Raw genomic sequence first — 23,590 nt, 5'->3', positions numbered from 1 at the left:
TTTTGTCAACATCTGCAGCGTATTCACAACTTGCCAGATACTTTTCTGGCTCATCCAGCTGCCATCCACTCACATCCTTGCCAGCGTTCTGCACACACACACACACACACATCGTGAGATTGCGGCAGATATTTGCATATTATGTCTATATGCAAATGATGGCGCAGGAGCAAAGAGGCAAAGGAGCAGAGAAGCAGAGCAGCAGAGATGACGGCACACGCGGCGTATACGTGCTGCATTAACATATCAATCATTCGTAGCGTAGCCGCTCCTTCCGCTTCCGAGCAAACATTTAGCTACATTTAGCTGCAGATAAAGATGAACGAGTGTAGGCCATGATTTTTCTGCGTGACAAAACTTGCGCCATAAATCCGCAGAGCTTGCCACATAGTCATGCAGTTTATTGAAAAGTTAATTGCCACGGCGGTTGAATACAATATACATTGTGTATATACAATAAATTAATGCCAACTAACAACATTGTCAGCGATAGCCATTTCCTACGCCAGCATCGTGTCGACAATTGTAATTGTTGTGCTGATTGTTTAATTGCGGCCATTTTGTGATCAGTTTCCGTTGGCCACACACACACACAAACACCCATCTGCATACACACACTCGATTGTGTACAAATACAAATATGCAATTGTATTATTGGATGCATTTCAATACCCAATACTGTTTGGTTAAAAAATTAGCATCTGCGATTTCGTCAGCACGCATGTAAATCACTCTCCGTTCGTGGACAAATATTTTTGCTCACAATTTATATTTATGCTATATCCTGCGTGTGTTTTTTTGTTTGTGTTTCAATGGCATTAAATTGACTTTTTGCAATTGGTTATTGATGTTTTCATAATATTTACGCAATTGCCAGGTCATAGTTTGTGATCGACTGGCATTTTCCTTCCTTTTAAAGAGTAAACCCTAAGTGTGTGAAAAAAAAATATAATCGCTGGCAAAACATCTGTGACAACATGGCGTATGATTTATATATGCGGGTCCCGCACTCTGCATATTCGCGGTTATTGGCTGGCTTTAAGCCATATTTGCTCTTTATTGGATTTTATTATGTTGCTAAAAAACCGCGAAAGAACATTAATTGCATTTAATTAGAAATTATTGGCCATTAGCGGTGGGCCGCTGCAATTTATGCAGTTGCAACGCGGCAACATAAACTCGGCTTATTTTGTGAGCCAAATGACATCAGTAAAGAACATTTTCGCAATGTGTTCAGAGTTCGCAGATGCCAGATATCACACAGTCCAAATTGCGTCATTCGGCCGCTTCAGTTGAGTTCAGTTCAGTTTTCTCGGCAGTGAAACGAGTTTTGAGCTTGTTTCAATTATTTGCCACGCAAATACAAAAAACCATTTGCGGGCAGGGTCGAGGGTATTTGTCCCATTACCAATTAGATGAAATGGCTTCGCCCAGAGCTCAGCTCAGCTCAGCTCAACACTCAACAACACTCTCTCTCTTTCTCGTTTCGCCGTCTTCTCCGGGTTTCAATTTAATGAATATGTAATGGCTGAACGAAAAAAGTTTCCGCTTATCATGCCCCATCCACGGAAAACTTGACTTGTAACAAAAAGCTTTATCAAGCTGCGTTCTATCTGCTGCGGGATTTTCTGCTGCTGGCAGCTGTTTCTTCCTTCTCCATCGCAGCCCACATTTTTGGCAACCAACCCCCGGAAAATGTACTCACTCTTTTCAATCTCAACTTGTAATTGACGCCGTACTTGGCGGCTGGCATAAAAAATAATTTGATTATTAACTCGAGCCGCGCCAAGACGAGTGGGGAATTTAAATATTAATTGAAACAGCTCACAGGGTTCGTGGATCCTGCGGGACTTGTTGACTCATCCGCAGGCTAATCCCCGACTAATCTGGGCCGGCTTTTCGCAGCCAACTGGACCCTTTAAGTGCCAGTGGATTGGCCAATCAATTAGTGGCAGGCGAATTATGTTGCATTTAAATATGCCATGGCAGTGGCCAAGATTTATGCGGCTCATAAATGTCACAGGCAGCAGGATACACACCTCGATTCGCACAATTAATCTTGTGGATGTCAGCCTTATAAATATGTGAGTGTGGGTGTATGTGTATGTGTGTGTGTGTGTGTGTGTGTGGGCGTGGCCGAACCACAAAGTCAATAATCGCCCATCACCTGCTGTGGGAACTTGAGCAGATGGATGAGGTCGAGGCGAGGTAGATCTAATAAAATAATTCATTTCGAATTTACAACTCACAGAGCCGAAATGAAAAGAAGCCATATGTCAATTGCAGTTGCACACGGTCGCATAAACAAGATGGCAGACACAAGTCACAGCCAGAGTCCTTTTTCGCCAACCAGCCAGATCCTTGCCCTTATCCTCTACCCATTCCGGTGCCTTTCGCTTTGGCACACAATGACATGTCAAGTGCAAAATGCAAAACTGGACGCCACAGAACTTTTCGCCAATTGTTCGTCCTTCTTGTCGGCCTCGCCCTCGCCCTCGTCCTCACCCTCGTCCTTGGACCCTCGTCCTGCGTCGTTGGCCCCTCGCTGACTGGCTGCACCTACAACTTCCGGCCTTTGTTGAAATAACCATAAAATCAAGATAAGTTATTGGATTTGCTGGCAGGAAGCAGGAATAAGCACTTTTTGCCTTTGCCTTTGCCTTTGCCCTTCTGGCCCAGCGACTAGGCCTCGTCCTTTGCTCCTTCTTTTTTTTGGCCTTCATGTCCTTGCCTTGTGTCGTAGATTAATTGCTTTTTTTTGGGTTGAGGCACGGGGTGGAGCTGCAGCTACAACTCTCCTCCCGACTCCTGGGAAAAAACATTTTTGTGTAATATAAATACGAATTTTTTATTTCCTGCCTTTGTGCCCCCGCCTGTGAACTTTCTGTCCCGACGATTGCCCTGGCCAGTGCTGCAGCTCCTGCTCCAAATCCAGATCCTGGTTACTGTAGCCGCCCATTTCCCTCTTTGTATAAATAGTGACGCTCACAATGCCGCTGCTCAGCCGGAATGGAAATGGTAGTGGTAGAGGTAGTGGTAGTGAGTCTCTGCCACAGCTGGAGGCGCCACACAATCAGTTTTCACAGCTCGCACTTGCCTCGGTCCCTTTGCTTTTCCAGTTGCCAGTTCCCAGTTGCCAGTTGCCAGTTGCCTCAGCTAGCACTCCTTCTCCTGTTCCTGCCGCACTAATGCGATTAAGCCGCTTGTTGTGGCTGTCAACGCGTTGACTGCTCTACTCCTCCCCAGTCACCACCCTCCCCCCTAACACCCTCCACCAACCCACTTTCAACCCACTTCCAACTGCCTTTGTAATTCACTTAAGTGTGGCACTTTGGCCTGCGGTAAACGCCGTCCATTGTTGCCCCACTGTTCTCAGGCACTGATCTCTTTAGCATATTAACCAGAGGCCAGAGAGGTTTACCTTTGGCCAACTCTCAGATTTTCGGCTTGCCTCTGGTTTAATCATAAATTTCCAGCTGGATCTCTGCTGCCATTGTCCACTGAAACGGCCACGCCCACCCGAGGGGCGCTTAAGGCAAGCGAACTGCTGTCAAGTGGACTTAACCTCTTAACTACATTTTATTTGATGACATTGTGGCGTGTGGCCAGTTTAATCACGATATTACGCTATAAAGAGTGCGAGGCGGCTAACACAATTGGACTTTGTTTGTGCACTTAAAGAAAATGGTTATTTAAATCAAATGAATAACATTTTTTACAAGTAAACTTTGTTCTTTGTTCGCATTTCAATACAACAATTTTAGATTGCTGTTTAAAGTAATATAAATGTCAGCTACTGACAGGATATTCGATTTGATTGCCTTTTTCCGCTGTATCTACGCATTTCAATAATCCCAACTCAGATTTAGCTTAGGACAGTGCAATTATGCACAAAGTGCTTTGGGTGGAAGGAGGCCGTAAAAAGTAACAGCTGAAAAGGCGGCCAGTGTCACAGTTTAGGAGATTCCAGGACTTATCTTCCTCATCCTGCCAGACGCCTCCTCCTCCTCCTCCACTTCCTTCTCTCCGTTTGGCCCTCTCACGCACAGAGGCCTGCCCCGGAGGCAGGAAGTCTTTACGGGCTCACACGCTCATCAGGAAGCCACGGCAATCAGGACATTCGGGGGAAGAGGCAAGAAGTGGCGGAATGGCACTGGAATGGCACCAATTGGACTTTATTAATTTGAGGCCGTGCGTGTCGAGTTGTCGACTCGACTCAACTCGACTCTACTCGACTCGAGGTATTTACAATTGTTGTAAATATTTCCTTTATTATTGTAATTATATTTATGGGAATGCGAATTTGAATGAACTGGGGAACTGAGACGCAGACGGCGGGGAAGGGGGCTCTCATGACAATGTTGCGTGCTGTCCCCAGTTCTTAAAGGGAATTAGCAGCATATTAAACTGATTTTTATTGGGGCAGAGGCGGAGGCACTCGAGTTCCAGTTGCACATGGCTGGGGCCATTAATTTAACATTTGCAAATGGCCCGAAAGTATGCAACAATTGTGTAAATTCCGCTCATAAATATAAGCCAGCCTACTACAACTAATTTGTGGCCCCTTTCTACTCTCCTTTTAGCAACACACACACACACACACATAAAAGGACTTCTTGGGAACCCAGGCACTTCCGGAATGGATGGATGGCCCGACTCCTGACTTCTCCTGCTGCTGCCTGCTGAATCCTCCGGCTCTGGTAGCAACTTGACTCCGGGATCTTGGCGCAACTCGAGTCGGACGCTTCAGGTAATTATGCATATTTAAGCAGTTTTGTCTACAGTTTTACGGGAAGGCGCCTAAAAGGATGCTTTAAATTAATTATTTATGCAAGATGGGGCCGACATATGCAAACATTAGTGTTCGCCATCCCCCCCTCTGAAAAGCCAGGTGCGCCTGTCAAGTGGACTCCTCACGAGCAGGAAGCCAAGGCATCCTGTACGTCTCCTTAATGGGCTTATACTCGCATGCATTTTAAAGGAATAGGAGTGGATGTAGAGTGGGCAAGGGCCTGCAAAATTAATAGAGGTTCCTGTTCCGGATAATTGCGATTCGGGCTCTTAAAGCTGCCATCCTGGCCGCAGAATTAATGTCGCCCTATTAATGCTAATGTCAGAGCATCTTCATTCATCAGTGTGTGCTCCTGCTTCCCATCAAATCCTGTGCTGTACTGTTCTGGTCTGCCTGTCTCTCTGCATTTGTCAATAGTCGGGCTTTCTTGTATATACATATATATATCTGTTTTTTCGGACCACTTCCTTTCACAGCCACACTTCAATACACAGCTTTGCTTTCAGCTTAATTGTTTTGCAACTAAACATCAGTCGGACTGCCTTTCAGCCTGCTTTGCATTGTTGTCGTCCTGCCAGGACCTCTACCTCCCCATATTTCTGACTGAATCTTTTTTCCGATGCCCAGGACCTGACTGAAAGTCGTGCCTAAGTAGCTTTTCTATAAATGACGGCACGGCAGAAAGCAAACGAAATGAAATGAAATGAAACGAAACGAACAAATCTGTAGCGCTCTTTGAGCCTGTTAACTGGAATCGGAGAACATGGCAACAGAGTGGCAAGGACCAGTGAGAAAAGGGCCCGAAAAGCCCTTCATCTGGTGAAAGCAGGTGGCTGTTAAGCTGTTGGCATGGCACGGACGTGATAGCTAATTAAAATGTGTTCAAGGCCAAAGTCCGCGAATTGAGTTTGCAATTTATGCCACACTTTACACAACTCAAAGGGCTGTAAGTAGTCGAGTTACCACAACAACATCAGCTGCTGCAGGATAATAAGCAGCAGGATATACTCGCAATTCCCTGTATAATAGACACGAACGTTGAAGCGTTATTTATAATAGAGATTTATTATTGTCGAGAGGCAATTAAATATCCAAAAGATGAAGATGAATTGTGGTTGGGTGAAAGTTTATGTCGGGGGAACAGGAAAGTTGTGTGCACTGTATTGCAGCTATTTAGTGTTGTAGTAAAAAGTTTCAAAACATTTGCTAGATTCAAGTTGAATTATGGTGAAGATGGGCTATTTATGGCAAAGAAAGTTGGCACCTCCTATTAAGAAATTTAACTTGCACAAATTGGAAAGTTCTTCGATCGAACCTTTCTATATTTAAGCCATTTCCTGATGCGGCTAACCGATATCCTTGCCACACATCCCAAGATTTGTGTGTGAAGTTTCCCGCTGCTTGTGGCAGGAATTATAATTTCCAATTCGGGTCGTCCAAAAACGAACCTTAGACAATGGTGCACGTCGGAAATTAGCATAGTTTTTGGGCAGCCGAAAGTTTTCTGATGTTTTTGCCAATTTCCGTCAACAATTTACGGCGCAAAAAAAAGAATGACGACGAAATAGGCAAAACAGTCGGTGGTCGAAAAGTTTTTGGCGAGGCCAACTTTAAAGGCTAAAGGATATCGAGGGCGTTTAATTTATTGATTTGGGTGGCCCGCAGATAGACAAACTTCGAGGGGCCAAATGGTGGTAGTGGTGGTGGTAGTGGTGTTGGTGGTGTTGGTGGTTTGTCTGTGTGTGTTTCCAAATTTATACGTTTGTCCCAAATGGCATTCGAAGGGCTTAACGAGAACATCGAAATCAGCCCGCAAATGTGCGCTTAATTGAACTTTGAACCGAAATCGAATCGAATCGAATTTGAAAGGCTCCCGAGTGGAATTTAAACATCGACTAAATAAACCAAATAAACCCACTGACGAGCCTAAGTAAATTTAACTGAAAAATCTTCCCAAGTCTCGTGTCCTGGCCGCCGTTGTCCTGTATTCACTGCTGTGTGTTCTCCATTGTTTTGCTTGTTTTGTCCTCGCCTTTTGATAAATGTCCGGCAGCAGGCAGCCAAAAACAAGCACATAAATCACACGCATGTGTGGATAAGGCGGCGGGAGCAGGAGGATTCGGCCTGGGACTTGGACTTGATATATCCCTACCGCCCCATCCTCCACGATCCAGGACATACAGCACATCCAGGACATACAGGACATCCAAGTAGTTAAAGCTTGCACTCGAACATATGCGAGTGACAAGCCAAAGTCGGTAAACTCAGTGGCTCCGGAGCGGAGAAAAAGCCATATTAATGCGGTGTCGGAGTGACAACTTATGCATTCAGTTCAGCCAGCTTGATATATATTCCCTGCATCAAACCAAACATGCAATAAATGCGTTAAATAAATATTCATAGAAGGCTGACTAATATTCTTTTCTAAAACCAGCCAATTGTTAAATATGCTGCAGTATTTATGCGGTATAACGCGAAAATTTTATAAATTTCATGCTCAAGGCAAATTATATTTACCTATTCTCCCATGCCCCCGCACTCAAGTTTCATGTTCATTTCAATTATTTTGCAAATAGGCAATATTTTTGTTATTTTTCCATGTGGATGTTATTAAATTTGTTGCCGCAGCACAGATACGACCACAGAATGTAGCAAAGAGCCAATTGATTTCAACTGAAGGGCCTCCACTCAACTGAGCAAAGCTGCAGCCAGCCACAAAACACAAACACACTGATGTGCTCGGCAAAGTCAAATCCATAACCAAAAAATCCGAGAGAATTCCGTCAGTCAGTCAGTCAAATGCAAACAGGCAAACAATGCCGGGCCACATGTGTGTATGTTTCTCGTTTTGTCTCTGTCTCTGTCTCTGTCTCTTTCTCCTGGCCGCTAGCCGTCTCTTTCGGCTGCGGCTGTGACCGCAAATGCCCGAAATTTATGCCAATATTTGCATTCAATGCCCAAAAATAAACCGTAAAATGCTAGCAACCGAGCGAGATGGCCCAAAAAAGATGGCCAGCGGCTAAAAGAAAGAGATGGCTGCAGATGGATAAAAGAAAGAGATGGGGCGAGTGAGGCTGCTGCTGCCCAAAATGGTGCTGCATGCTTTTAGGCGCTGCATCGCCTGGCAGGATGCCTTCCTGCGTTGTGCTGAAAATTTCATATTTATGGCTGCTGCCGAGGGTGTTGGTATTTGTGCATTGAGTGCAATAATTCAATTGCACACCTCCGCAAAAGGAGTGAAGTGCAGTGGAGAGGAGAGGAGTGGAGTGCGGTGGCGGAGGTCCTTCTGGTCAGCAGTTAATGCCCCGGAAAGGCGGACGTTTAAAGCGCTCCAATGAGCAGGGCCAAGTACACGAAACGAAACGATACGTTACGATACACAGAGATTAAAGCGGAGTTGGGCATAATTGGATTTGTTTAGCTGTCAATATTATGTCAGAAATCAACATGACCCGACAAATGGGGCGGAGCCAGGACACCAAGTAGGGCGCGACGGACAGATAGATAGATAGATGGTTGGATGGATGGTTGGATGGCTGGATAGACGGATGGGATTGATATATAGATAGACATCCGATATGGAGTCAGGCGATATACTACGCTATTAACTGCCAGCGACGCCAAACAATTCGCTCGCAAAATGACACGAACTCCGCCAAAGAACGGAGGGCGTGGCCCACATGCAAACAAGAATGGCAATCAAAAAATTTGACAACATTCCAGAAGGAGAGAGGCCCTCCAGAGTGAGGGACGAAAGCAAACAGAAGCGGCTGCAGCTGACATAAGATCGAAGAGGACTGAGTACTGGGGATTTTCTCAAAGGACACTCCAGCCAAGTGCCCTCATACCGATTACGTTTACTCCTTCCATCGCAATCCGCTCGAGCTCGTCTCATGTTGCCTAATGCCACCATTGGCTCCTCCTTCTGTTTCAATTAGAATGCCCCCCAATCTGCCAGAGAAAACGGCAAAGTGTTTAAGTTTGGGCTTATAACTACAGCAAAGAATACTCGTGAAGTGGAAAAGCAAATGCTGGCTGCTCATTAGCTGGCAGCCACTAAGAGAAAAAGGATTGTAAGGATGCCCCATTTGCTGATAATATAAAAACTTGTACGAAAAATTTTCCTATTAAATAGATTTTTTAAAGCATTAAGGGAGCACACATATATTTTTCTGCGGCTCTGCGCACTTAAAATTTACGACACATTTTCCTCTCTGCATGCTCGTTGGCCAAAAAACTGTGTTAATAAAGTATTTGCTCACTCGAGTGCAGCCAGCAAACACTTGCAACGTGCGGTTGCCACAGCAGCGAGTTGGGGTTGCTCACCCAGTTGACTTTTGTAATCAGCAGGCGAGGATGCATCTGCTCCTGCTCCTGCTCCTGCTCCTGCTCCTGCTCCTGCTCCTCCTCCTCCTCCTCCTCCTGCTCCTCCTCTTGTGAGGCTCATGTTCATGCTGATGCTGATGCGGATGCTCCTGATGTTGTTGATGCTGATGCGAGGCCTGAGCACAAATATTCCGGCCTGACTGACTGACATCCGTGCACACACTCATATCGCACAGACGGATTCGAGTTAAGTGCCTGACTTGGCACTGTCATAATTTACATATGCCAAACGGCAGCGAGAAGGGTTAACTGGGTTACCTTGGTTACCTTGCTTACCTGGGAGCCTGTGCAAATATGCTGGCTGTCGTCCTTGCAACCAACCAAACCGTTGCAAGCCGTTGTGGCAGTTGCAGGTGCGCCTTAGTTGGCAGCTTTATTTATATGAGTGATTAGCCAGTGGGAGTTGAGAGTTGCGAGATGTGAGATGAGTCAGTTGACTTGGGCGCACTCTGTTTGCTTATTAGAACAAGGTGTTGTTTGTATGCTGTTTGTGGCAGGTAAATATCAACCAAGAGCTAGTGCCTAAACTTGAAGATTCCACTTAAATTATACACCTTAACTTACATAGATTAGAAAATATTCATTTTCATTCCTTTTATCATATAATTTATGCTTAAATTTAAAGCGTAACATGATTTTGCCACCATTCAAGAGTGCAACATACAAAGTTCGCGCTGCAAAAGTTCAGTTCAGTTGGCTTTAAGCATCAGGATGTTGAAACTATTCGACTGCCGCCCCTCAATTCAATATCCTTGGCAACTTTTGCCGCTTGAGACTTGGCTTTTTTCAAATGCCGCACACGTCGCGACTGGCCGGGTAATTGAGTTGGAAAAATGTTGTTGACGCCGTGCCCATACAACTGGCGGCGATGGTGGCAACGCTGGTGGCACTGCAATTGCTACTGCTACTGCTACTGCATCTGCAGCTGCAACAGTCGGCGGCGACATGTTGCGACAATTGCATCTGCAGCCGCACTGGCATCCGCATTCGAATATCCGCACATCCGCATCGTCGCCTCCGTTGGCATTTTGCATATTATTACGTCGCATTCGTCCTTTTTGGGGAGTCGTCCTGGCGAAATTTCGGCTATTTTTTCGCTTGCTTTTTCTTCTGCTCGGAACATGTGCGCAAACATTTAAATCAATTGTGTTCCAATCTCCAGAGGGGATTGCAACCAGGGGCTGTGGCAGGGGCAGAAGAAGAAGTGTGGCAGCAATTGTTATGTAAAATACGAGCCCGCTTGGCGAATCAACAACGCGAGCTGTCTGAGGATGCAAAACATTTTTTCTGGTGCGGCAAACTGCAGTTCCTGCTGGGATGAGCCCGGCTCCATTTGACTCGATGCGCCTGGCTGGCATTATGTAAATAATTCCATATCGAGAGTTTTCAATTTGGGCTTAAGGCGCACCCTCCCACCTCCCCCCTCACTTCTGCCTCTGCCTTGTGCCTGTCCTATTTTTTCGTATTTTCGTGCCACTCGCAAGTTGGCAAGGTGCACGTTTTCTCACACCACCGAAGGTCGCTGCTACACAGCTATACATATACACATATATATATATATATATATATACAGTTATGGCTATAGGCTGGCGGCGGAAAAGCGGTCGGAAAAGCGGCCGTGGAAAAGTTTTGCAGCTTAGGCCAAGCCGAGCGAAAGCAAACCAAAGTCATGCACTTGGAAGCCAATAAAGCGGAAAAATATTACATTTTCCCACCGGCGAAGGTCCTGCGTAGAAATGCGCAAGTACATATATTTATGCAAATAGCTCTCCACTTGGCCTCCGCTCGTCGGCTTGAATTATTAAAATTATTATTTCAACCTCATTTGCAGATTAGCGGACACAACGTACATCAGCAAGTTGCCCCGCGGCGTTGCTTAAATATTTGATTAGCATTCTACGCCATTTGTACATTACAATTAATTGTAATTAGTTGCCCTTAAACGGCATACAATTCACGCTAAAACTTTTATCATACAGTTGCCAGTTCTATTTTTTTTTTTATTATTTTTTTGAGACTAATTATGTGTTACGTGTTTCTGATTCTGGGCAGCTTTTAATTGCAGAATGTAATGGTCTCGACTGCACGCTATTTTCACCGCTGGCTTTTAATGAGTTTTGTTGGAAAGTCAGGCCGAGAATTGATCTCACCTGCGAACGCATACTTAGGTGACACATAATTTAGAGCTTAATCAGCTGCAAGTTTTCCACGCCACTCGAAATGGCTTAACTTTTCCCACCGCTTTTCCCCCGTTAACCCTTGAGTATCTCGCTTACGTACTACGTACATGCTAGCAGGAAAATTAAAAGCATACTTTCGGCGACTTGCAACCGCACGACAATGCAATAAAAGTAAACTTGCTCCTCGAGTTGCAAGTTTGGTAGTTGCAAGTTGCTAGCTGGTAGCTGGTAGCTGATTGCTGGTTGCTACAAGGCAAACAATTGAGCAACTCATTGAGGAAGAAAATCAAAATGCAGTGATAAAAACCAATTGAAAACAAGGACATTTACAAAGACAAAGACAAGCCAAACTTGCTTCTTCCTTGTATATTGAATGTTTATTTGCATGCACAAGAGCGTCCTACATTTATACACACACACACGTACATACAGTATATGTGTTTGGTATGTGTGTGTGTGTGTGTGTGTGTGCCCCAAAAGTTCTGAAAACGAAGCGAGGGCATGGGGCTAAACGCGTTCTTAATATCACATAAAAAATAGAAGCGTAACAAAGTTAAACAAAACTTTTGCTGCAACAAAACTTTTGAGTTGCCCCACCAGTGGGAATTCAGCGGCCTGCTGAAGGGTTAAAGCAACTGAAGAGGGGGTTAAGTTGACTGGAGTTGACTTCAAATTCAAAATGGCCACCATTTTCGGCTTAGGGCCCACTTTAATTGACTTTAAGTTCCGTGCCTCTCCAATCGAATTACGAATTACGCATACCCATTACTCAAGCTATTTTTGGTGGTGCCCCCCCCACGCCCCCTTCAGCCTTATCCTCCTGGGAGCTGTCCTGCGAATTATGACGGAATTCGAGTCACTTACCTTATGCATGCCATAAAATATTTACCTGGGCCCGGCTTCGGCAATTCGCACAGCCTCTGGGACGCCATAAAAACCATGGGGGAACATTAGGCCAGGCCCCTCCGCCCCTCCTCCCTTTTCCCCTCATTTTCAGCATTTCTGCGTATTTATTCAATGGCTAATGTGGTGGTGTGTGTGTGAACACTTGTTGAAGGCTCTGCCTGGTTTTTTAATTGCTTCGCCGCCTCGTTTGCCGCCCACTCATCTGGATTACGCAGCCACAAACAGCAGCGGGCGCGAAAATAGAAGCGTGCGACTCATTTGGTTGGGGCCCAAGCCACGTCGCAGAGCTCTGAGAAGTAAATAATTTAGTTTTTCTTAAACCTTCTTGAATTGCTCATTCATTAGATTATTATCCAGGACTTACATTTTCCTTGCCACATCTAACTATTACATTGCCAGCAAGTGTAAGTGCGAACATAAAAAAGAGATGCGAGTGAAATGGGCTTGAAAGGGAAAAAGTGCAGGGGACGCGATGCGCCAAGTGTCAACAATAATTTTTAATTAAGATTTGTTTTCGTTTTTCATATTACACTGAACCCTTACCCTCTCCCCAATCCCCTCTCCAACCCACTGACCCAAAGCTAACTCGGCAAACTGGAGGGGCAGAAAAGGCAGCCTTGGCTGAGCGAGGAGTTAATTTGAATTTTATAGCAGTCAAGTTGTGTAATTTCAGCACCCAAACGTACATACATCGCATGCCACATAACGTATACGAGCCGTTGTACAAGTGGAGGCGTTGAGCAACACATGTTGCCAGTGCAGCAGTGCAGCAGTGGGAGTGGCCAAGGGGCGTAGATGCAATAGTTGTTCCTCCGCTGGCATTACTACTACTTCCTCCTATTTTTTCTCATTTTCCATCTCCTTTTCAACAATTTTCCAAGCCTGACTGACGGATGAGAATGCAGAGCACTACGTATCTCGCAGAACGAGTGAAAAGTTTTTCAATTTCTTCAACTGCATTCGGAGTGGGAGAAGGAGGTGGAGGTGGAGGAGGAGGAGGAGGAGGGGATGGCCATGTTTGCTCGGCTACAAGTTAATCTGGCCAGAGACTCAACTTTGCCATCCGTCTTGCCAAGTGAAGAGGCACAGGATATGCGTGTGTGTGTATGTGCAGTAGTTTCAGTTCATTTCCCCGGCACTGCAGTGCTCTTCGTTACTTTGCGTTCTTCGTTCCGTTTTTTGCCGCAGAACGCAAACTTCTAATTTCGTTACAAATTACACATGTAATGCATATGTAGAGGGTGTACGGCGTACGTCCTATCGCATCCACAATTTATTAGCTGCAAATGGCCGACTCGAGAGGGCCGCTTTTATCTGTTTGCCCCCGGGCGTTTTTGGGGGCTCAATTACAAGCCAAGTTTATCCGGCTGCCAATAAGCCGAAGTTTATGGTCTGCAGCTCTCGGCAATTAAGTTAAGCCGCCCAAAAGAATGTGCTTGAAAAGAAGTTTTTGCCTTTTCGGCACCAAGGAGTATGTGCAGCAGAGTGCGGCTGTGTGTGTGACTATGTGTGTGACTGTGTGTGAAAATTGAATATTCCGCATGCCACATAAATTGAAAGGAATGGAATGGCAAACGAAAACTGCAGCAGCAGTCGGTGGCACAGACTGCTTATTAAATTATGTCGGCGGTGCATGGAGAAAACTTTTCAGCTCGGCCATATTAAAATTGTTGGCAATCTTTTGCCCGGCTCCTGCAAATTTGCGAATGTCCTGGCTGTCGCTGCAATTATTTCATTATGTGTGAGACTCAGCCAAGGCAGCTGAAGCAAAAGCAAACTGCAGATTCCAGATCTTGGATTCCAAGGCTCTGCTTCGAAATTATGCACTCGCAAAGTTTTGCAACAATCCGGCAGACAAAGAGGCGTTGCCCCACACGCCTCATTGTTATTATCATAATTGCATAAAGCTGTGAGGGGTTCTAGTTCTTCTTAATTTCTTTATTTTAATGGCTAAAATATCCACGGCGCCGCTTGCTGGCGACAGTTTTCCCAGCCCATTTCCATTTCCATTTCTCGGCGAACACGACTAAGCGCATTATTTTGGCTTTGCATTTTGGGCCAAGTCAGTTTTAATTAGTGCAAGCTCCTGTAAACCGGCGACTTCATTAATTTCCCTTCGCCAGCACGTGTCTCCAGGCATTCGGTGGCCCCGACTCCTGACTCCTGAATCCTAAAATCCGATTTCCTTTGGGTTATCCCCCATCCATCCAGTTGAATGTGGATTTTTCTCCCTCACGCATCATTAAGTGCGCCCCAAGCTGGGCACACGCAAATTAAAGTGCCATATAATTTGGCCACCGCGCCCATGGAACATGGCCAACAAGGTCCCAAAAGCAAACAGCTCCGGGATTTTGCTGTGTTTTTCCTTCGCATTTTCCTTGCGAGTGATTATACATAAGAGATTCCGCAGAGGACGAGCCCCTTGGTTTATTTTCGTTGCGCCGGACCAACATCATTGATTGTATCAAATGGCTGGCTAAATGTTGACTCCGCAAGCGCTTTCTCTCGGCCACCGGAAGCGGAAATGTCCAGTGCCCCGCAGTGGGGCGTGGCCGATTTATGGGGCAGCAGCTGCACTGAAGCGTTTGACTGCCGTTTCAGTTTGTGCCGCTCGAGGCGTTCGTAGCCTGTCATCCTGCTGGCCACGCACCACGCCCCACTGCCTGCCACTTGCCACATGCCACGAGTTGCGTGCCGCACTCAAACACTTGGCCTTTCGCCACCGGAAGTGCGTGGGATGACGCGGCCCGAAAGTTGGCCTTGCGGCACCCTCAATTATGCCGCTGCTCCCAATTTGCAGAGCTGTGTTGCAGCTCCTTAGTCACCCATATCAATCAGCATCAATGTCGAAATTGAAAGACAAAGATAGATAAGTTATTGCAAGAATATCTTGTTTGTTTTCATATTCCATAAGTTGAAAATGTATACTTCCTATATAACTTTTAATACATCCAATTTATTTCTGGCAAATGTAAACTTGATCTCTCTTTTTGGACAATCACGTTTCACCGTTTTTTAAACCAAACACTTAAGGATGTTTTTTTCACAGGACTCATGCATCCATCAGAGGCGGTGTGTCAGGGGGCGTGGCCGTGTGATAGACACACGGTATTAAAATTACTGACAGCTACAATTTATTATCAATTGGCAAACAAAGAGTTCGAACTGCAGCTTACGTAATACATTTAAATCAATTGCGGAAATCCAATGGAAATGTGATCGAAAGAGGGGCGAGATGAGAAATGAAATGGAGACCAAAGAGCGGGGCTTCATTGATGAATTCGCAAAACAATTAGAATTTCAAATGAGGACAGAGCGAGAGAGATAGGTAGAGAGAGAGAGAGAAAGAGAGGTGAAAATGCTGGATAGGACAGTGTCAAGGCAGCGAATGTATTCATTTCCACTTTGCAGCTTGGATATTTATTGCATATTTAATGAGTTTAAACTCAGACAGAAAATGAAATGCAATGCAATTTGCGAGCGCTCTGTGTGCGTACCTTTCGTCTCTTTCTGCCACTGTTTCGCCCTCTCTTTCTGCCACCTTGCAGTCCCATCTCGCTCGCACGCGCTCATTGCATTTGCCTGATTTCCTGTTTGCGGCGAGCAATTGATTTGTTTGCAATTTAGATCCGAATTCGATGCGAATCGAATGGCTCGCAAGGCCTGCTGGGAAATTAGTTCAATTGTTTGTGTTTGGCCACTGGCCGCCAGACAGAGTTGGTAAAGTGGGCCGAATCTGGTTCAAATGGTTCAAGCCAAGTCAATGGGCAGGCAGCTTTAAGTTAACATTGCGTATACGCCGCGTGGCACCCGCTCATAAATAACAAAATCGCATTAATTTAAAACTCATTTCGTGAATAAACACAGACAAGTGGGTGCTCGAGTGGTGGTGGCTATGTGGGTGTGTGAGTGGGTGTTTTTGGGTGTATGTGTTGGTCTGCAGTGAGTGGTGTGCACACGCATGCGACGGCAAACTGCATTTTAAATTAAAATTAAAACTTACTTGCTCCCATTATCGCCCGGCGCGGCGAGGACAACGAGCTGCGGACAAGGACAGTGGCGACAAAGGACGTTCGCGTCCTGGCCGAGGCGATAAATAATAAATATTGTGCACGCATACAATTATGCTATACCCAACTCAACCAACTCAACCAACTCGACCAGCTCACCTGGTCGCATTTTCCTGCGACTGCGGCCAGGTGCAAGTATCTAAAAACAATGCAATGATTTATGCATGCAAATGCAATATTTTCCTTGGAAATTGCTCAATGAAACATGAATAATCACACAGCGCGTCGAACGCTGCGTATGCGTAATATTCGCACCTATAGTCGCAAAAAGGCGGAAGGGAAACCAAAAAAATACCCTTTGTCGCACTTAATTGAATTTTAATTGTCACTCTCTGCGCCCGCGCTCGCGCTTGTGATTGATTTTTAATTAAAATATTTATTTATTTGTAATTAAGTTGATTGACTTTTCGATGGGTGACCGCAACAAAAGCAGCTGTCTGCTTAATGCGTTGCCTGTAATCACTGAATATTCCACTAATTTCCGTTTGTCCATCACTCTGATATTTGCAGATAAGACTTGGCGTCGTGCGGCGGAGGATATCTGGAAACAGGAATCAGGATTCAGGTAAGAGATTGCCCAAAGGATGCCTGTGGATGCCTGAGCAAACAATCATTAATATCAATTTGACTCCGGCTCGTTCGAATGCTCTGTTCCTCTGTTTATGACTGCTGCAGCAGGGACACGAATAATTTATTTAGTTCATTTTGGTTACTCGCCAGCGGCAGATGCTCCATCTTTTCTTCCTTCCACCTACCAGCCACAAACCGATTGCCTCGTTTGATTCATGGCAAATAAACAATAAATGAAATTACCACATTTGATTGCCGGGCTCAGAACAATTTTGATATTCAGATATTCCCCATGTGCGTAACGTCGTACCCCGAAATCGTCGTCGTTCCTGTCACACTTCGAGTGCGTAAATGACTAAATGAATGGATGCATTATGTATGCTGGCTGATGCTGCGATGTGGGCCCAAATTGATTTTTAAGTTACGACCATACGCATTTATTTGGCAATTGGACGTTGCTCGATCTTCGCCTGCCGATGCCAGGGAATTGCAATTCCATTTCCATTTCGCCATGCATTCTCCTCAAGGAGCATGTGTGTTATGGATGTCCTTTGGCCTGGCCAACGGCAGAGATTTATGGGCGAACGCACAAAAACGTTCATTGAAAACACATTTTCCATTTGGCCCACCATCTACCACTCCTTACTCTGCCTCCACTTCGAATTGCAAATTCAATAAAGCATTATATAATATGGCCAAGACCAAGACCAATACCCACACACACACACACACATTCGAGTGGCATGGCTGTGAGTGCAATAATTTACAACATTTTAATCGAATTAGACGCAACCCGAGGCGCTGGGAGACGGAATATGGTAGATGGTAGATGGGTAGATGGGTAGATGGGCACTGGCCAAGAAGCAAAATGCATTTTAAGTGCCGCCTGGCAGAACTTTGGCACTTGGCAGCTGAATTCGCCACCAGCAGCGGAAAGACAAAAAGAATGCCACACCCCGGGCCAAGGGAATAGCACTTGAACATGTGCCAGCAAATCAGCGCCAGGGTCTTGGGTCTTGAAAGCCAGGCGAAATGAAAAAGCATTTAAGGTCTGCGATGGCCACCGTAATTATCGGTGCCAGGTTGCACTTGTGCAGCAAGAGGTCCAGTCTTGAACTACGTGGAATGGAAGGATTTCATGCGCAGGATTCTAGTTAGCACAATCGCAACTGTGCTGTGTGCTAGTTTAATCAGCCTTCGAAAGTTAGTTTGTGAAATTCTTCACTTTGTGTCTATCTGCGAACCCACTCATTTCAAAAAGCCAAGTCATACAAACTCACGCTGTATTATTTAGATATTTAGTTATTCAAATATCGAATCTTATGATAATCATGTTCATCAGCTCTATAAGCAGCATTTTAAAGTGAGTTTCAATATTTTGCATAACTTAAGGCAAACAAAGCCATATTTCCCTAAGCTTTGAAATAAAGATTTTATTTTAAAAATTTATGATTACCCGGTCGTAAGTTGTGCTTCCATTTCGATTGACTTTCGATCCAACTGACTAGTTTAAAGACAAAATTGTCTGCATTCAGTTTGACTGCGCTAATAAGGAAATCTCCTCTAGAGCTCTAGAGCTTTCTCTATTTTTTGCGACTTTAAACAGCTGATTTCAGGCCACATGCAGCAAAGTGCAACGGGTGCAGCCGGAACGAGAATCGTCATAAATTCCAGGCAATAAATTTCTATTTGTTTTATTTCGCCATTCTATTTTCGTTGCCTCGGCACAATGGCAGTTATGTCGGAGCCATCCGCAGCCCCTTTTCCACGTCTCTCAGCCAAGCGTGCAAAAATAAAAACGCTGCTGCTTTTCTTGGATTTGCGTTGGATTTATATTTTTTTTACCCACTTTTTTTATTTTACATTTCTGCCAACTGCCAACGGCCGACTTGCGACTTTTGTTCTGGCCTGATTTCCCTGACTGCCGTGCAACTGCCGCTCGAGTCGCAGCTGCAATGTGCAGCTCACAACCGAAATGTAGTATGCCCGTGAAATGATAATGAAATCTACCGGAATCTGGAGATATCCTCTACTTTTTGCCCCGTCCTGGTGCGCTAATAACTTTTGTCTTTCGGGCCGTGAAAATCGATAGGGCTCATGATGGCAAATGATTGGTATTTGGCAGGCGGAAAATCCTAATCCGCTAAGCACCCAAGACACATACTCATAGCGGTGTGACATGTAATGAGCTCGTGGGTGGAAAGCTGTCGCCGTCTCAGTTTCAATCTGAATTGTGAGCAGGATCTTTAACTTTGCATAGGTTTTTAAATCCAAGGGATACGGCTGTTTCCATTAGCTGGCGTGCGGCTGCCACTCTGATTGCATTAACCGAGGAGCTAGTGGCCGTGCCCTGGAAAGTATGCTACACGAATCGCAGTTTGCGTGTCCTTACTGCCGCCTGCAGTTGCACTTGCAGTTGCCAGTTGCCTTTCTGTTGCTGCTGTTGTTGCGAATGACATGCAAACGTTGCATTATGAATGTTATTATAAAATCTCGCTTGCTGAGGCGGTGTGTGTGAGTGTACTAGTGTATGTGTGTATGCATTTAAACGACTCTATTTACCACAAAATGGCTGCCAAACAACAACATGCCAGCAAACAATGAACGATAATAATAATGACACAACAGCAACTGCACCAACAGCAACAGCAGCAGCAGCTAAAGTAGCAGCAGCAGCAGCTGAAAAGGCAAACGTTTTAATGGCCACAACAAAATATACTCTAGTGGGAGTTACGAGTACTTGTGTGTCTGTTTGTGTGTGTGCACTCTGCAGCTATTTAAAATTTAAATAATAGCAGAATACAACGAATAAAACAAAAAAAAGAGAGAAGAACAACCGCACGGAATAATAATAAATCATGGCAAATATATATTTTCATACGCACATGCATGGCTTACTATACGTATGTGTAATATTTCCAGCAATATTGTTGGCAGCGTTTTGCCATTTGGGCCAATGTTTTGGCCTGGCGCCGCGTGTTGATTTAATAGTCGTGGTCACAGGCATTATGGCATGCTCATGATTGCCCCAAAAATACGTGAGAGTCCACCTCTTTTACCCCTCGACCCTCGGCCCCCGTTCATATATCGCACATTGTTCCGGCTTGGGCTTTTCATGCAAATTTCCATGCTATTATTTATTGTGTATTTAAACAGATTACGTGTAAGCAGCGTGGGAGCGCCGAAAGGCAACCAGGACACCCACATCCTAATGGCCAGCTACGCAGATTGCAAATTGAAAGGGGCGAAGAAAAAAAATGCAAAACCAAAAAAAAAAATGGGTGAAAAACGCGTAAACTGATGCGATGGCAGCCAACCAAGACGTCGACATCTGTAATCCCCGCCTGCAAGTGTGCCATAAAAATTCAAATTTTCAAATTCGCCCCAGCTCATATGCTCAACAAATCCCACTTAATTGCTGGTGCGGTGGTTCTGCAATGAAATTTCATGTATTCTAATTTATGCAAACTTAACAAAGGAGCGCCGTTGCTGGCCACATTGCGCCTTCAGTTTTGTTTCGTTCTGCACTTGTGCATAAGTACAATGGCTGCAAAAAAAATACAAAAAAAAAACCAAGCGAGTCAGAAAGTAAAATAAAAAGTATGGGAAAAGGAAAAGAATCCCGAATAAAATGCAGTGCCAAACAAATGCAAACCAAACTCAGCTGAGGCGAAACAGTCAGGCAAGCAGCCAGCGGGCCACTTGGCGTATACGTAATTCGCATTTGGGCAACAGCAACTGCAACACGAACAACAATTGCAATGGCTACGTGCCAAGGCAGTGGAACAGGGACAGCAAAAAGGACGATCCACAGCGAAAGAGGGGGCAGTAAGGGGGGGCCAGAAGGTAAACGGTATTAATGGCAGGACCTTCTTTTTGGCAGCAGTTGGCAAGCGTAACAGAAATAGCTGCAATGCGACTTTTTCGCTTTTTGGCTGTTGATGTCTCTTCTGCTGTATGTTGCACGTGGTGCACGTCTGTATGTCTGTTTAAGTGTATGGTTGTATGTGTGTTTGCCTGTATATAGCGACTATATCTATCCATTGCAGCAACATACAAATCACTTGAAACTTTACGGAAATCGTATCCCTTGTTTCTCTTCGATTCCGAAAACGCCCCATAAGTAATCGAATGCTAATGGAAAACTGTTGCTCATAAATATGCCAGGCAGCAATTTGTCGAAGGCTGGCCATAAAAACAACAAGGGCCATTTAACTTATGAGTGCTGTAGGCCCATACCCGCCCAGCATCCCCCCTGTCTTCTTGCCCCATTGCCAATCCGCCCCCTGGCCACCTTAGATTCCTTCCTTGGCCCGGGCCAATTGCCAGCGGCGTCAGCGTCGACGGCTCTTCAGCGTCATCAACACATCGTGTACGTGACTTTGCTAACAAAAATTAACAATTTCATTAGTGGTCCCCGTTGCAGGACGAAGGATGAAAACTGGCGACTGGTGACTGAATGCTGGTTGCTGGTTGCTGTATACGGAATACTGAAGGATGGCTGAAGGAGATGACGTAGTGTCAGTCGAAGAAAAGAAAAACGAGGAGCAACAGCAGTGCACTGTGAGAAAGATCATAGCAGTTGGAGTTATAAAAAGTTCTGACTCTTTAGGCCAATTCTTGGATAAAGGGTGCTATAGAAAAACTGGAGTAAAAAACAAAATCGGTTGTTTAATAGTTGTGAGCATACCTTACTAGTTTACAGGTCAGCTTTGTCATAGTGATGTTGAAATTCTTAAGCTAGAGCTTGCTGAAGCACTAAATATTCAAACAATTGCGGTGACATTTTCTTTCTGTGCAGCAGCAAGTAAGAAAAAATAGAAGAGCTGACGGGGGGCAAAAAAAATTGCTGCCACTTATCAAACAAACGCCCACACACACACACACTGACTTCCTGTCTGTCTGTACAGCTCTCCCCCCTTTCTCTTTCACACTCTCTCTCTCTCTCTTTCATTCAGTACTTTTGGCTCATATGCGTGGGCGGGTGTGTGTGTGTGTGTGTGTCAAACTAACGAACCGCGCTGTCCTCACACGCCCCCTTTTACCGCCCACTGCAGTCATTTACAATACGTCTAAAAAGGCGCTGCGTGTCGTACGTGCATCAAGTGCGCTTCAAATGCACTTCATTGCCTCCGAGACACACACACCCACACCCACACCCACACACACACACACATGGCCGGCAATTCACACCCACACATAGAGTGCTTAGGCTTTGTGCTGCACAAAGTAAATGAAATCGTGTAAGAGCAAAGAGTAGCAGTGAAGGAAAAAAGCGAAGGAAGCACACACAGCACACAGCGCACACAGCAGGGACATCAAAAAGCGCTGGCTCAGTTGCCGGCACCTTTTAGATACACAGATACAGAGATACTCGCACTCACAGATACTCGAACACTCACCGCTGAGACACTCGCACACACACTCATACACACACACACACACACATGCATTCGCTCACAATCAATTGCCTAAAGTAGTTTGTAAAATAGGATAAAGTTGCAGTAAACTTGGAACTCTTCACCAAAGGATTCCCCGAGACAGTCTCTAATGAAAACGTAAAATCCAGCCGCACTTACCCGCTTTTCCCCACTTTTCCCTGCTGAATTTTCCAGCTTTATTTGCCCAAGATTTGTGAGCAAACATACATGGATTTCGTTGCTTCGTTTTCCTTGCTTTTCTCTGTTTTTTTTTTTATTTTGTGCTCAGCTTGTTCTTTCTTATTATTTCGATTTATCTGCTGCTTGCGAAAGGCGCACTGCAGTCATTTTACTTGGCCCCCTTGGGCAATTTTAAAGCCCCTCGCTTTTCCGATTTGCGCCCCCTTCCCCCTCCCCCAGCGAGAATAAAAACGATTGCGAGTGTGTGAGTGTGCTTGAAATTTTGAGGGCAGCCAGGCGAATCTGTCAAACGGCAAATACGAGTAAATAATAAAATCAAGTTGCCGGGCTGGTAATGTGCCCGAAATTGATTTTTTGTTGGGCCAGACAACAAAACAGGACACACAATTGGCCAAAGGGGCGGCGTTGTTTAAGGTACTCGGCAAATATTTGCTAAAAAATTGTCGTGCAGGTGCTGCGTTCTGTTTTTTTTACACTCGAAAGAAAGGAAAGAAAAGGAATCTGTTAAAAAAAAAGAGATTATTATAAAAGAATTATTTTTTAAAGAGCTATTTGCTTACTTTATCTTGCTAGCTTCGAATTATAATTTGTATTTATACCTAGTTAAATGTTGCAAGCTCATAAATTCCATATCTCCACAATTCCTCAATTTAAGGACACAGTTTCCCTCCACTTTCCACTTAAATTTTGGGCTATGCAAAGTAATTTTTTTGGCTCGTTGTTGTCTCCAGCAGACCTGTCAACTAAAATGCTCGCTGAAACGCAACGAAAGCCCCTAAATCAATAAAAGTTTCGATGGCTTAATACCAAAACGGAAGCGGGTTTTTCGCCACTCAGGCACTCCGGCACTCTGGCAGTGGCGACGACAGTCGCTAAGTCGTCGAAAATATGCCGACGCCAATTGGGGATCCTTGTTATTGCATTCCCGCTGCACCGCCGACTGGCATTTGGGTTATATTTTTTATTGACTTAGTTTCGAGTGTCAGTGCCGCAAAGTTTTGCAACTATTGCGCGGCCAAGTTTGGTTCTCCATTATATGGGCTGCCTACTTTAGGCGTTGTCTGG

At 45.0% G+C, this 23,590-nt stretch overlaps 1 protein-coding gene across 6 annotated transcripts in view; it reads left to right on the top strand.

Moving 5' to 3' along the window:
* Positions 1-23,590, top strand: part of LOC120447118 — a 43,788-nt gene that overhangs the window by 19,401 nt on the left and 797 nt on the right. For 2 of the 6 annotated variants that reach the window (XM_039628546.1, XM_039628547.1), the window contains exon 3: positions 16,845-16,899. The exons of 1 other annotated variant lie outside the window; for it this stretch is intronic. In XM_039628546.1, coding sequence (XP_039484480.1) covers positions 16,845-16,899 — 55 coding nt within the window. Of the gene's footprint in view, positions 1-4,583; positions 4,751-5,419; positions 5,808-16,844; positions 16,900-22,846; positions 22,940-23,590 lie in introns of those variants that run through there. 3 more of the 6 variants (XR_005615916.1, XR_005615917.1, XM_039628545.1) reach the window with 3 other exon arrangements.

The sequence above is a fragment of the Drosophila santomea genome, chromosome 2R (genome assembly GCF_016746245.2).
Source record: "Drosophila santomea strain STO CAGO 1482 chromosome 2R, Prin_Dsan_1.1, whole genome shotgun sequence".
NCBI lineage: Eukaryota > Metazoa > Arthropoda > Insecta > Diptera > Drosophilidae > Drosophila > Drosophila santomea.
This window is presented reverse-complemented; position numbering and strand designations above follow the sequence as displayed.